Source organism: Lutra lutra, chromosome 1 (genome assembly GCF_902655055.1).
Source record: "Lutra lutra chromosome 1, mLutLut1.2, whole genome shotgun sequence".
NCBI lineage: Eukaryota > Metazoa > Chordata > Mammalia > Carnivora > Mustelidae > Lutra > Lutra lutra.
This window is the reverse complement of record NC_062278.1, coordinates 155,130,178-155,144,076: the sequence shown is the minus strand read 5'-3', so window position 1 is coordinate 155,144,076 and position 13,899 is coordinate 155,130,178. Positions and strand designations below refer to the sequence as shown.

The 13,899-nt window shown below is 39.2% G+C and overlaps 1 protein-coding gene across 2 annotated transcripts in view; it reads left to right on the top strand.

Moving 5' to 3' along the window:
* Positions 1-12,348, top strand: part of XYLB (xylulokinase) — a 65,219-nt gene extending 52,871 nt beyond the window's left edge. For both annotated transcript variants that reach the window (XM_047740368.1, XM_047740409.1), the window contains exon 19: positions 12,190-12,348. In XM_047740368.1, the coding sequence (XP_047596324.1) occupies positions 12,190-12,264 (75 nt within the window). In that variant the 3' untranslated portion in view covers positions 12,265-12,348. The remainder of the gene's footprint in view (positions 1-12,189) is intronic.
* Positions 12,349-13,899: the final 1,551 nt, after the last annotated feature.

Genomic DNA, 13,899 nt, shown 5'->3' with positions numbered 1-13,899 from the left:
TCTAGTTTCAGATCTAAAACCAAAGTGGAAGAGGAGATGGGGTGGTAGAATAGTATCAAATTATATTCTTTGACAAGGTAGAAGTCACAGTGAAATAAATGAAAAAGAAGGGAGAGGAGGAGGACAGTACAAAGAGGTCTTTGTTGCAAAGGCAGTGTGTACAAGGCAAAGAGCATCATTTAAAGTTGACAAACCGAACAGTTGGGGTTTAAGTAAGGAAAAAGGAGACAAAGGATTATGAAAAGGTACAAAATAATTACTAGAATAAAGATAGAAATCTCCCTTAATGCTCAAAGATACTATAATAAAAGCAATAAATCACATAGTGAAGAATGCAGTGAATATAGCATCATACCCAGTAAATACAAAAACAAGCATAGAGTTAAATTACTAAACTAAAAGGCTCAACTCATCTATTAAAAAAAAGTTCAAAAATGAGCAAAGGGGAAAAAAAAGGCAAACCAAGAAACAGACTGACTCTTTTTTTTAGAATAGACTTCACACCTAGCATGGAGCCCAGTGCGGGGCTTGAACTGATGACTCTGAGACCAAGACCTGAGCTGAGATCAAAAGTCAAAAGCTTAACTGACTGAGCCACCCAGGTGCCTCAAGAAACAGACTCTTTAACTATAGAGAACAAACCGGAGGTTATCAGAGGGGAGGCGGGTAGGAGGATGGGTGAAAAGAGGTGATGGGGATTAAGGAGTGCTCTTGTGATGAGCCCAGGGTGGTGTATGGAAGTGTTGAATCACTATATTGTATACCTGAAACTAGTATTAGTTATGTATAAGTTAACATGTATATGTATGTTACCTAACTGGAATTTAAATAAAAACTTTAAAAAGTTCAGATTTGCTTACAAACCAGCATCTTATTATCTATTATTTACAAGAGACATCTGAAGTAATTGATCCATAAAGGCTAAAAATTAGATGGGCAAAAATATAATAGGCAAATACAAGTCATAAAAAGCAAGATTACGGGGCGCCTGGGTGGCTCAGTGGGTTAAGCCGCTGCCTTCGGCTCAGGTCATGATCCCAGGTCCTGGGTTCGAGCCCCACATCGGGCTTTCTGCTCAGCAGGGAGCCTGCTTCCTCCTCTCTCTCTCTGCCTGCCTCTCTGCCTACTTGTGATTTCTCTCTGTCAAATAAATAAATAAAATCTTTGAAAAAAAAAAAAAAAAGCAAGATTACAATATTGATATATGCCAAAGGTAAAATTCAGGAGAAAATTAAGTCAAAGAAGGACACTATAATGCTAAAAACCACAATTCACAATGAAGGTATACTAGTTACTAATGTTACAGCTCAATTATTTCATTTCTCAACTTTAAATTATTTTCTTTGATTTCACCTATAGATTCCAAAAGAAGTTGTATGTCTTCTGAATATATATTGCACTTTGCATCTTTTAATAAGGAATACTAATACATAATCGAGGATATGCCTATTCTCACAGAAATTTGCCGTTTATTATATCACAAAGAAAACATCTAATTTCCACAAAATAGAGACAATACAGTCTTCTTTAACCACAGTGCAATAAAATGAGAAATGGGGGCGCTTGGGTGGCTTAGTGGGTTAAAGCCTCTGCCTTCAGCTCAGGTCATGATCCCAGGATCTTGGGATGGAGCCCTGCATTGGGCTCTCTGCTCAGCGGGGAGCCTGCTTCCCTTCCTCTCTCTGCCCGCCTCTCTGTCTCCTTGTGATCTCTGTCTGTCATTTATTTGTTTGACAGACAGAGATCACAAGGAGACAGAGAGGCAGAGAGAGAGAGGAGGAAACAGGCTCCCCGCTAACCAAAGAGCCTGATGTGGGTCCCAATCCCAGGACGCCGGGATCACGACCCGAGCCAAAGGCAGAGGCTTTAAACCACTGAGCTACCCAGGCGCCCCAATAAATAAAATCTTAAAAGTAAAATAAAATAAAATAAAAGGAGAAATGAATTAAATATATATTTTTAAGTCTCACCTGGAGAAAGATTTTCTATGAACTACTCTTGGGGCAAAGGGGAAATATCAACCAAACCTTCAGAGCTTTTAAAAAAAGACTGATAATCAAATCTGTGAGAAATAATTAAAGCACTGATAGGTGAAATATAGCTTTAAAATAATATCACATGTGTCAATTATACTCAAAAATTTTAAAATACTGTAACATTGATTTTTTAAAAAGCAAAATAAAAATACAACTCAAAAGCCAAAAAAAAAAACCAAAAACAAAAACAAAAGGGATATAAGAAGTAATGATAAAATCACACATTAGGAAAACAGGAAAAAATAAAATTAATGAAGAGCATTTTGCTTATTTGAAAAACAACTGAGACACCTGTGTGGCTCAGTCGGTTAAGTGTTCCACTCTTGGTGTTGGCTCAGGTCATGATCTCAGGTTGTGAGATAGAGCCCTACATCAGGCTCTGCACTCAGCATGGAGTCTGCTCATTCCTCTCCCTCTGCCCCCTCCCCTGATTGCATTCTCTCTTTCTCAAGTTTTAAAAAATCTTAAAAAAGGTAAAAAGGAAAACAATCAGAAGAAACAAGCCATTAGCTAACTTAAGTAAAAGGGGGAGGAAGTAGAAATATCAAAAGTAAAAATACTAGTGAAAAATTGACATTAAAACAAAATAAATTTTAATTTTATGGACTATTTTGTACAACTCTGCAAATAATTTGGTAACCTAGATGAAATGGTAATGACCTTAGGTACTAAAATGACTCCAGAAGAGAAAGTTTAAGCCTTTCTAGTTCATAAGGGAACTAGAAAAGATTATCAAAGAGCTATAAGATGAAAAAGGCTCTAGTTCAGATGGTTTCACAGGAGGATTCTACCAAACTTTCATCGTTCAGGTAATCCCTTTGCTACATAATGTATTCCAGAATGCTGGAAAAGAAGAACACTTCCAAATTTTTATGAAGCAATTATAACATCGATCCCTAATATTAGGTTGCAAAAATAGCCCCAATTCTCCACTTATCCCTATGTCTACATACTTGGCCATGAAGTTTGGCTGTGCCCTCCCTCTCTGACTCTGGGCTCAGGCATGCAAGTCTGGTCAATGGGATTTTCACAAACAAGGTGCAAGCATTGGCTTGGAAAGTCCTTATGCCTTTGAGATTCCTCTCATTTTGCTCTCTGCCTTTATTATGAATTATTTGTGCCTAATCTTGCCTGACCAAAGCCATCCTGGGTTAGTCAAGATCACTGACTGTCCCAGACTTGTGAATGGGTCCAGGTGAGACCAGAAGCACTACCCAGCCAGGTCCAACCTAAATCCCAGCCTGCAGATTGATGAGCAAAACACATGTTTATTATTTTAAGGCATTAAGATTTAAAGTGATTTATTCACAGTAATAGATAACTGATGCACAAAATGGTGCCAAATTAAAAAAAAAAAACTAGTATCTGTGACATTGGAGCTGGGCTCTGGGTGGGGCTTGGAAAAATGGTGAGAAAATTATTTTAGGGGGCTGAAAAATGCAAAGAAACTGAGCACCTGTGGTAACTTGGAAGATAGAAAATGTACCTCCTGAACATTTGGGCTTGAGAAAAGACACTTCTAGGCAGAATGTTGAAAATGTCCGCTGACTATTACCCAGAAAAGAACTAACCAGATTTGAAGTACAATTTAGATGGAACGTAAAGGTGCTAGAACAACAACTTTCTCATCTCCATTCCTTTAAGCCTACAAAGATATCAGGCTTACGATACAGCTTTAGGCTAAAACAAAATCAAGGGCTGAAAGACACTTTGCTAAGACCTCTGAAAGAGTCAAGGCATCGTCTAATGGACTTTTCCAGGTGACTAAAATGACTTCCAGGAAATACAGGATTCTTGTCACATAGTAGCCTGATACCTAAAGTATCAGTGATTAAGCCCAGAGGGCAAGTGATATCTCAAAATGATTGGGTATGGCTTTTGGTATAGAGAGTAGATTCAGATCAGGCACAGAAGATCCACAGAACGTCTTGATGGAGCTATACTAATAAAAGTGACATCAACCTAGATTAGAAGGGACTAAATGTAAAAAGATCTGGACCCCAACTTTCTTTGAACAGGAAGCAGACTGAGGAAGTTGTTCAGAAGACACGTTTTCTAATGCCCTCTTCAGAAGTGTCCAAGGAGAGCAATGCAAAGTGAAAGATGTAGAGGGTGAAACCAGGAGCCATGGAGAACGATGGACTGGATGCCACTTTCAGTGTGGCAGATAAACTCTAAAACGGCCTGTAATGTATTCACACCCTTGTGTTACTCCCACCTCCTGAGTGTGAGCAGGACCTGTAACTCCCTTCTAATAAAAAATGGCCAAGGTGATGGGGAGTCACTTCTGTAATTATGTTACCTATGATTATAACTGCTATCTTCCTGGCAGGCTCTAATGAGTCTTCCTTGCTACCTTTGATGAAGAAAGCTGCCCTACGGAGAGACCCATATGGCAGGGAAGTGAGCAGTTTCTTGTCTAATAATCATCAAATAATTGAGGCCCTCAGTCCAGCAATTCACAAGTAGCTGGATCCGCATGCCTTCGGAAGTGATTCCTGCCCTAGTCAAGCTTCAGATGAGACCTCAGCTCTGACCAACATCTTGATTATAGCCTTGTGAGAGGTTCTGAAGCAGAGGACTAGAGGACCCAGGTAAACCATATCCAGATTCTTGACCCACCGAAACTCAGATAATACATGGATGTTGTTCTAATCCACTAAGTTTGTGGTTATAACAGTAGTTACTACTATGCAGCGATAGATAATTCATACATCCAAGGAATGAAGCCTTAATCACAAACCATTCCCCATCTCTCGAGCAGGGGGACCTGGTTATACATTCCAAGTGGGACTTTAGAATTGCTATGGGCAAGTGACTGCTATATGCTTTCATCCTTACACTTTCCAAATGATAGCGCTTTTGCAATGATCTTGCACTTGTTTCTACCCACTTATGTTGGTTATTTGAGAAGCAAGTAATTTGACTTTTTGGTTCATATGTCTTTGGATCAAGAGTAGGCACAACCGGGGCACCTGGGTGGCTCCTTGTTTGAGTGTCCAATTCTTGATCTCAGCTCAGGTCTTGATCTCAGGGTCGTAAGTTCAAGCCCTGTATCTGGCTCTGCACTGGGTGCAAAACCTGCTTCAGATTCTCTCTCCCTCTTCCATCAGCCCTCACTGTGCACAAGCACGTGCATTCTCTCCCTCTCAAAAAACAAAACAAAACAAAACAAAAAAACAACAGTGGGCACAACCAGACTTTACTTAGATTGTGAAATCCTAAACCTGATTGAGATTTTTGCAGGGCTTTGGGATGGGAATGTGTATATTTTACATATGGGAATGGTGTGTATAATTGGCCATGAGGAAAAACTGAGATAGTTGCCAAAACGCCCCCACATTCCTCATTGTGTCCATATGCTTTGTTGCACAACTTTGCCATGCTCTCCCATTTGGATTCAGGATTGGTTGTGTGATGTGCTTTGGCCATGTCAGTAAATGAGATGCAAGCTGAGGCTTGAAATAACTTGCATGAGTGAGTTTTTTGTTTCTTGCAAGAACAGCATTACTATGATAACATGAGAAGGTGACAGACACATGGAAAGAGCCTGGTTGTTCCAGGTGCTCCAGCCAACAACTGGCTGAACTGCAGATGTGTATGCTCGTCCAGCCCATATCAGAATCACCTCAGTCACAGGAGCTACTGCCTTTTACTGTTGTAAGCCTCAAGCTTTCCAGTTGCTTGTTAGGCAGCATTATTTTTTTTTAAGATTTTATTTATTTATTTGACAGAGATCACAAGTAGGCAGAGAGGCAGGCAGAGAAAGAGGAGGAAGCAGGCTCCCCGCTGAGCAGAGAGACCGGTTTGGGGCTCAATCCCAGGACCCTGGGATCATGACCTGAGCCGAAGGCAGAGGCTTTAACCCACTGAGCCACTCAGGCGCCCCTAGGCAGCATTATTTTAACGATAGATAACTACCACAATACCTAACCTCATAACGATTATACAAAATAAGGAATTACATATCAATCTCTTTTTTTAAAGAATTCTTTTTTGGGGGGGTACCTGGGTGGCTCAGTTGGTTAAGTGACTGCCTTTGGCTCAGGTCATAATCCCAGAGTCCCAGGGTCAAGTCCAGATCGAGCTCCCAGCTCCATGGGGAGTTTGCTTCTCCCTATGACCTTCTCCCCCTCTCATGCTCTCTCTCATTCTCTCTCTCTCTCTCTCTCTAATAAATAAAATCCTTTAAAAAAGAATTAAAGAATTAAAAAGAATTCTTTTTTTTTGGAAGGATGTTATTTATTTCTTTATTTGACAGAGAGAGAGAGACACGGTGAGAAAGGGAACACAGGCAGAGGGAATGGGAGAGGGAGAAGCAGGCTTCCTGCTAAGCAGGGAGCCCAATGCAGGGCTCAATTCCAGGATTCTGGGATCATGACCTGAGCCGAAGGCAGATGCTTAATGACTGAGCCACCCAGGCATCCCCGGTATCAATCTCTTATTAATATTAATGAAATTATTAGCAGTTTTGTCAAACTGTCTATGATTTAGTAAAAATCATATTTATAAATGATGAATTTATCAAATATTATTGGATTAATATCAGTTAGAAAATCCCAAATGAAAAGATCAATAAACAGAAACCAATAGGGCATTGAAGATGATCTGTCATGATCAAGTGCAGCTTATTCCTGAGTGGTCCAGTATTAGGAAATCAATGAATACAGTTCCCCATTTTAATAGACCTAAGAAGTCAAACAATTTGATCATAGCTGTTGAAAGTCTTTTGACAAAATTCAACACTCATTTCTGATTAGGAAAAAAACACCCCAACCCTGGTAAAAGGCAGCATCTACTTAATGAAGAAACACTAGAGTCATTCCTGCTAGAATCAGGAGTAAGTCAAGGAAGTCCACCACCACCACTACTATTTAATAGTGTATTAAAGTAGTAGCCAGTGCAATTAGATCAGACAAAACCAAAGCATAAGAATAGGAAAGGAAGAGATAAAACTTAAGAGAATCAATGTTAAAAATAATGCGAATAAGAAAATCCAGTAAAGTAGCAGAACATCGTTTTTTAATATAAAAAGCAGTGTTGACATATGTAATCAATAAAAAGGATATGTTGTGAAGGACAAGAGCCCAATTACAATAGCAGAAAAAAAGTTAAAATACTTAAAATAGATGTACAAAACACATGTAAAAATAGATGAGCAAGGGATGCCGAGGCAGCTCTGTCAGTTAAGTGTCTGTCTCTAGCTCAGGTTGTGATCCCAGGGTCCTGGGATCGAGTCCTGCATTGGGCTCCCTGCTCTGTGGGCAGCCTGCCCCTCCCTCTGCCTGCTGCTCCCTCTGCTTGTGCGCTCTCTTTCTGAAAAATGAATAAATACAATCTTAAAAAAAAGAAAATGGGGCACCTGGGTGGCTCTGTGGGTTTAAGCCTCTGCCTTCGGCTCAGGTCATGATCCCAGGGTCTTGGGATCGAGTCCCGAATCGGGCTCTATGCTCGGCAGGGAGCCTGCTTCCTCCCCTCTCTCTCTCTCTCTGCCTACTTGTGATCTCTTTCTGTCAAATAAATAAATAAAATCTTAAAAAAAAAAAAAGAAAATGGTCAGCAACAAACAACAACAAAATATGCACAGAAACAATACAAATACTTTTTAAAAGTTTTTAAAAATGCTCAACCTCCTCTATGATATCATTTCTCACCTATAAAATTGACAAACATCCAAAAGTTTGATAAAACCCTCTGTCACCAAGGAAGCTTGGTATGAGTACAACTAACAAAACTAAGTATGAATGTGATCTAACGGTTTCGCTCGGAATCTGTGTACAGACAGAACTCCAACATACAAAACATCTATACAGGGTCATTTATTGTGAAAGTATTAATAAAGCAAAATATTTGGAAAAAAGCAAGTATTGATTAACATATGACCAGTTGAATGGATTATGGTACACAAGAAAAAAGACTAAGGAAGATCTGTGTGTACTGATTCCCCAAACATGGGCCATTTTTATTTACTTATTTCCTTCCATTTATTGCTTTAATTCCCCTCAGCTAAGTTTTCTTTTCTTTTCTTTTCAGTGAGAGAGAGAGAGTGAGAGAGAGAGAGAGAATGGAGAGTGACAGAGGGAGAGAGAGAGAGAATCTTAAGCAGCAGGATCCACGCCCCATGCAGAGCCCAACACAGGGCTCAGTCTCACCACCCTGAGATCATGACCTGAGCTGAAAGCAAGAGTCAGATGCTTAACTGACTAAGCCACCCAGGCATCCCTAAGTTTTCTAATTTTCAGTGTACGTGTCTTACAAGGATTTTGTTAAATTCATCGTTATTTAAGTGCTTTTTAAGTTGTGCAGAAATATACATAAAGTTTACTATTTTATGTATATTGTAATTGTATATTGTAATTGTGCAGAAATATGTATAAAGCTTACTATTACTATTTTTTTTAAAGATTTTATTTATTTGACAGACAGAGATCACAAGTAGGCAGAGAGGAAGGCAGAGAGAGAGGAGGAAGCAGGCTCCCCGCTGAGCAGAGAGCCCGATGCGGACTCGATCCCAGGACACTGGGATCATGACCTGAGCTGAAGGCAGAGGCTTTAACCCGCTGAGCCACCCAGGTGCCCCGCTATTACTATTTTTAATGTAGATAATTCAAGGCCAAATACATTCACAAGGTTGTGCCACCATCACCACTGTCCATCTCCAGAACTTTTTTATCATCTCAAACAGAAACTCTTTAGCATTAAACTACAACTCCCATTCCCTTTCCCCCAGCTCCTGATAGCCACTCTTCTACTTTCTGCTTCTACGAATGCTTCTATGAATACCTAAAATAGATAATTCCTGTAAGTGGAATCCTACAACATGTGTCCTGTTGTGTCCTGTTTGTTTCACTTAGCAAAGAGTTTTCAAGGTTCATCCATGCAGCGAGGCTGAATATTTTATGTGTACTCCACATTTCATTTATCCATTCATTGGCTGCTCGATGTTTGAGTCCAGTCATTTCTGTCTTTTGCATACTGCAAATAGTGCTGCTGTGAATATTGATGTACAAATTTCTGTTTAAGTCCCTGGTTCCAATATTTTTGGGCACGTACTTGCAAGTGGAATTGTTGGATTATATGGTAATTCTGTGTTTAATTTTTTTTTAAGATTTTATTTTTTTGTTTGAGAGAGAGAGCACAAGCAGGGGGAGAGGGAGAAGGAGAGACAGGCTCCAGTTTGAGCAAGGACTCGAACCCAGGACCCTGGGATCATGACATGAGCTGAAGGCACTTAACACATTGAGTCACTCAGGGACCCCATGTGTTTAATTTTTTGAAGAACCACCATATTATTTTCCACAGCAGTCGCACTATTTTACATTCACACCAACAATGTGCGAGGATTCTAATTTCTCCACATCCTTGTCAGCACTTGTTTTTTTCTGGTTTTGTTTTGTTTTGGTTTTTTGCTTTTGATAATAGCCATCTTAGTGGGTGTGAAGTGGTATTCATTGTTTTGATTTGTGTTTCCCCAATAACTAGTGACGTCAAATATCTTTCTGTGTTCATTGGCCATTCATATATACTTAATGTTTTCTGATGCTGATGTAAGGATTTTTCATTTTTAATTGTTTATTGCTAGCTTATAGAAATGCTGTGGTATCATTGCTAGCATACAGAAATGGGTTTTTGCTTAATCTTGTGTTTTCTACCTTGCTAAATTCACTTATAAGCTCAGATAGTATTTTGCACTCATAGAATAGGTAAGATTTTCTGGGATGCTTGGGTGGCTCAGTTGGTTAAGCCGCTGCCTTTGGCTCAGGTCATGATCCCAGGGTCCTGGGATCGAGTCCCGCATCAGGATCCTTGCTGGACAGGGAGCCTGCTTCTCTCTCTGCCTCTGCCTGCCACTCTGCCTGCTGTGCACGCTCTCTCTCTCTCTCTCTCTCTCTGACAAACAGATAGATAGATAAAATCTTTAAAAAAAAGAATGTTTTCTTTTTTTTCTGTGTATGTCATTTGAGAAAAAAAGACTGTCTTACTTCTTCCTTTCCAGTATTTATTTCTTTTTCTTGCCTTGTTGCAATGGGTAGAACATCCAGTATAATGTTGAATAGAGGTAGGAAGAGCAATCATCCTTGCCTTATTCCTGATTTTAGGAGATGATTTTCTTTTCTTTTCTTTTTTTTTATGATAAACTGCATGTTAGCTGTAGGATGTGATGTGATATGATGTGTTGTAATGTGATGTGATGTGATATGTGTTTAATCCTCCCTGGTGTTTATCAAGATTTTAGGATCTATGGGATTCTAGTTTTCATGAAATTGGAAAAAAGCTTAGCCATTATTTCTTCAAATACTTTTGCTGTATTCTCTGGGATTTCAGTTAGACATGTTAGACAATTTGTTATTGTTCCATAGGGCATAGAGTTTCTGTTCATTTTTTTCTAGTCTTTTTTTCTCCCCATATTTAATTTGGCTATTTCCTATTGCTATGTCTACAAATTCATAGATCTTATTTTTCTGTAGTGTCTTAATCTGCTGTCAGTTTCATCCAGTTAATCTTTATTAAAAAGATACTACATTTCTTTTATTTCTAGAAGTCCATTTTGGAAATATTTTCATTCTCTCTTCATTATGTTCATATTTCCTTTTAAATCTTTCAGTATATTTATAATAGCTTTAAAAAATCCTTGACTTATAATTCCATCATTCTCTGTCTTCTTTTTCTATTGACTGATTTTTCTCCTGCTAATGGGTCACATTTTCCTTTTTTTTTTTTTTTTTCATGTCTAGGAAATTTTTATTAGATTTTGGGCATGTTAATGTTTTATTGCAGAGTGTCAGAATTTGTTGAATTTCATTTAAAAGTGTTAAACTTTTGTCTGGTAAATACTTAAATTGCTTATGGATCAGTTGGATCGATTCAAGGCTTGCTATTGTGGACTTGTAGGGAGAGTTTTTATTCTTGGCTAGTTTATCTCTACTACTATGGAATGACCTTTTGTGTTTCCACTCTGACAGTCTTGGGTGTTTAATGAGGACTTTCCACTCTGGATGGTTAGAACTATAAAAACTTCCCTTTCCTGTGTGAGTTCTTGGAACTATTCAGCTTCTGTCTTTCTTTCTCTCCCCCCATGGAGTTTCATTGTATGCATGTATAACTCAGAATTCAGCAAGAGACACAAGGAGACTCCTCTGCAGATTTCCAGCTTTCTTTATGTAATTCCCTCCTCTCTGGTACTCCGCCAGAGTAAAATTTGCTCTTAAATTTGCTGCAGCCTTCTCCATCTTCAATCTCATTCTCTGTTCTCAACTCTGCAAAGTTTCCAGGCTCTGTTTGGGATATGCTTCCTGCCTTGTGGACTGGAATTTGTCTTCAGGCAGAAAGCAGGGTCAATTAAAGGCTCCCTTCATTTTTTCCTCTTCTCTCAGGGCTTACAGCTTATATAATGTCCAAAAATAGTTACCTCCTGTATCTTGTCCATTTTTCTTGTTAAGGTAGAAGGGCAGAAGCCATTCCAGTTACTTTGTGATGGCTGGAAGAAAAATCTTATCCAGCTCAATTTTGATTCCATTTCTAGAAGTTTCTCCTTAATGTAGGAATCTGATCTAAAACAGAAGCCTGGCTAGTCAGTTTTTTTTTTTTTTTTTTTAAGATTTCATTTGTTTGTCAGAGAGAGAGAGAGAGAGCACAAACACGGGGAGCAGCAGGCAGAGGGAGAAGCAGTCTTCTCACTGAACAAGGAGCCAGGTGCGGGATTCGATCTGGACCCTGGAATCATGACCCAAGCCAAAAGGCAGACACTTAACCAACTGAGTCACCCTAGGTGTCCCTGGCTAATTAGTTTTAAAAGTTCACAGGGACAAACTGTTCTAGCTCTTTTTATTCTTACCAGAGTCTCCTTGCATTCACTTGTGGTTGGACTGGGGAAGCCCATCCCAGTTTCACCTACTGTTATTGAACCATGCTTTCCGATGAATCTCTCTTAGCCGTCTGGGGATTCTGTTGTTCTCAGACACCTTATCTATGCTGCTGCGTATGTCAGGTTCCCCTTGCACAGATACTAGTCCATGCAGATTGCATTGCTGTTGGTAGTTCATAGTTTATCTCCATTTGCTTGTATTTTTGATGTTTTGGGGGAAAACCTCGTCACCTAGTTTTCTTGTAAATGTACATGGGTTTTCTGTTTTTTGTTTTTGTTTCCATGCAGTTGCTCTGTGAGAACTATGGAAGAATTTTAAAACTATGCAGCCACCAACCTAGCTACAGCTTTCCTGGAATCTGATAGATTCAGATTAAGAGCCTGAATATAATTTACTTTCCCTCTCTCACTGCAATAGTAGAAGCATGTATCAAAATGTAACCTCCATTAGCTTGTGTCACTGAGTTACAATGAATGTAACTCGCTTGGTGACTCACAATGGACAGGTAGCATGAATGAAAAATAAATTTGGTTGTTTTAAGCCATTGAGATTTGAGGATTTCCCATTACCACAGTGTAATCTAATCTATTTGAGAGACCTTTCTACCCAACCCAATTAAATTTAGTTGACCTGAATGTGGTCACCGTAAGTTAAGAGAGAGTGTGAGGAGAAATATGAAGATAGGAAGAAAAGAAATAAACCAGTTTGAGAATTGTCTAGGAAATAGCTTTTAACATTGATGGCACATGGAATAGATTGGAAATAAATGGATAGCTTACTAAGTTTGGGGGGAATTTTATTGCCAAAGAACTATGCACCCACCCCATTATATAGGGTGAATAGTACCCTCTGAAATCATTTAATATGGTACTGCTGTAACTAAATTACCCTCTATTCTAATATATGCTACCTTATATCTCTCATAATAATAAACCACCATAGCATATCTTTAAACAATGAACTGAGAGAGGCTGGGGCCACTTCACCTTTTTTTTTCTTTTTTTTTTAAAGATTTTATTTATTTATTTGACACAGAGAGAGATCACAAGTAGGCAGAGAGGCAGGCAGAGAGAGAGGGGGAAGCAGGCTCCCTGCTGAGCAGAAAGCCTGATGCAGGGCTCAATTCCAGGACCCTGAGACCATGACCTGAACCGAAGGCAGAGGCTTTAACCCACTGAGCCACCCAGGCACCCCTTCACTTTTTTTTTTTTTTGTAATGAAGAGTTCTCAGAGTAAAATTACAAAAGTTGTGGTTATTTTAAGAGTTTATCTTGACAAATAAATGCATTTAACCTTCACAATATAATGCCTTATAACAATTCAGATACCAAGTCATATTTAAATGCTATAATTTTCCATCTTCTTCCATTAGCTTGATACTGAGAGAAGCCATGCTCAGTTGTTTCTTCCCAATTCCTTGGACTCTGACTTTGACCATTGAGCAGGGCGGGGAGTAGGGGAAGAATGGTCCTAAACACAGAATTCCTGAATGACAGAACTCCCTGCCATAAGTCTTATAGTACACATTTGTTGTTTTTTTGCCTTTCAGCTTCCAGTTACCTCATTTCTGATACCAAATGAGACATTTAATATTCTTGTAGTTCAGAAGAACAGAAAACCCAAACCAAACTTGATTTTCAGATATCCACATCATCTTTCCCTATCAGCCTAGTATTGGTTCAGGAACAAAATGGTTACAGGCTAATCTCATGAGCTCAGCAACATAGATTTCAGCTCTCCAAGAGAGTCAGGTAGCAGTGGCGGTGGGGATCGCAGGGGCTCTGAGGTAGAAACAACCTTAATGTGTTTGAGGAGCAGAAAGCACACCAGTGTGTCCGGGGATAATGGGGAGGTGGAGAGGAAGTTGGAGAGGAAGAAGGGTTGATTATGTAAAGCTTTATTAGGCATTGTAACAGGAAACCATGGGAGGCTTTTAAGGAAGGGAGTAATGTGATACTAGTTCCAGGTTTAAAAGATAATTTCAGGCTCTGTATAGA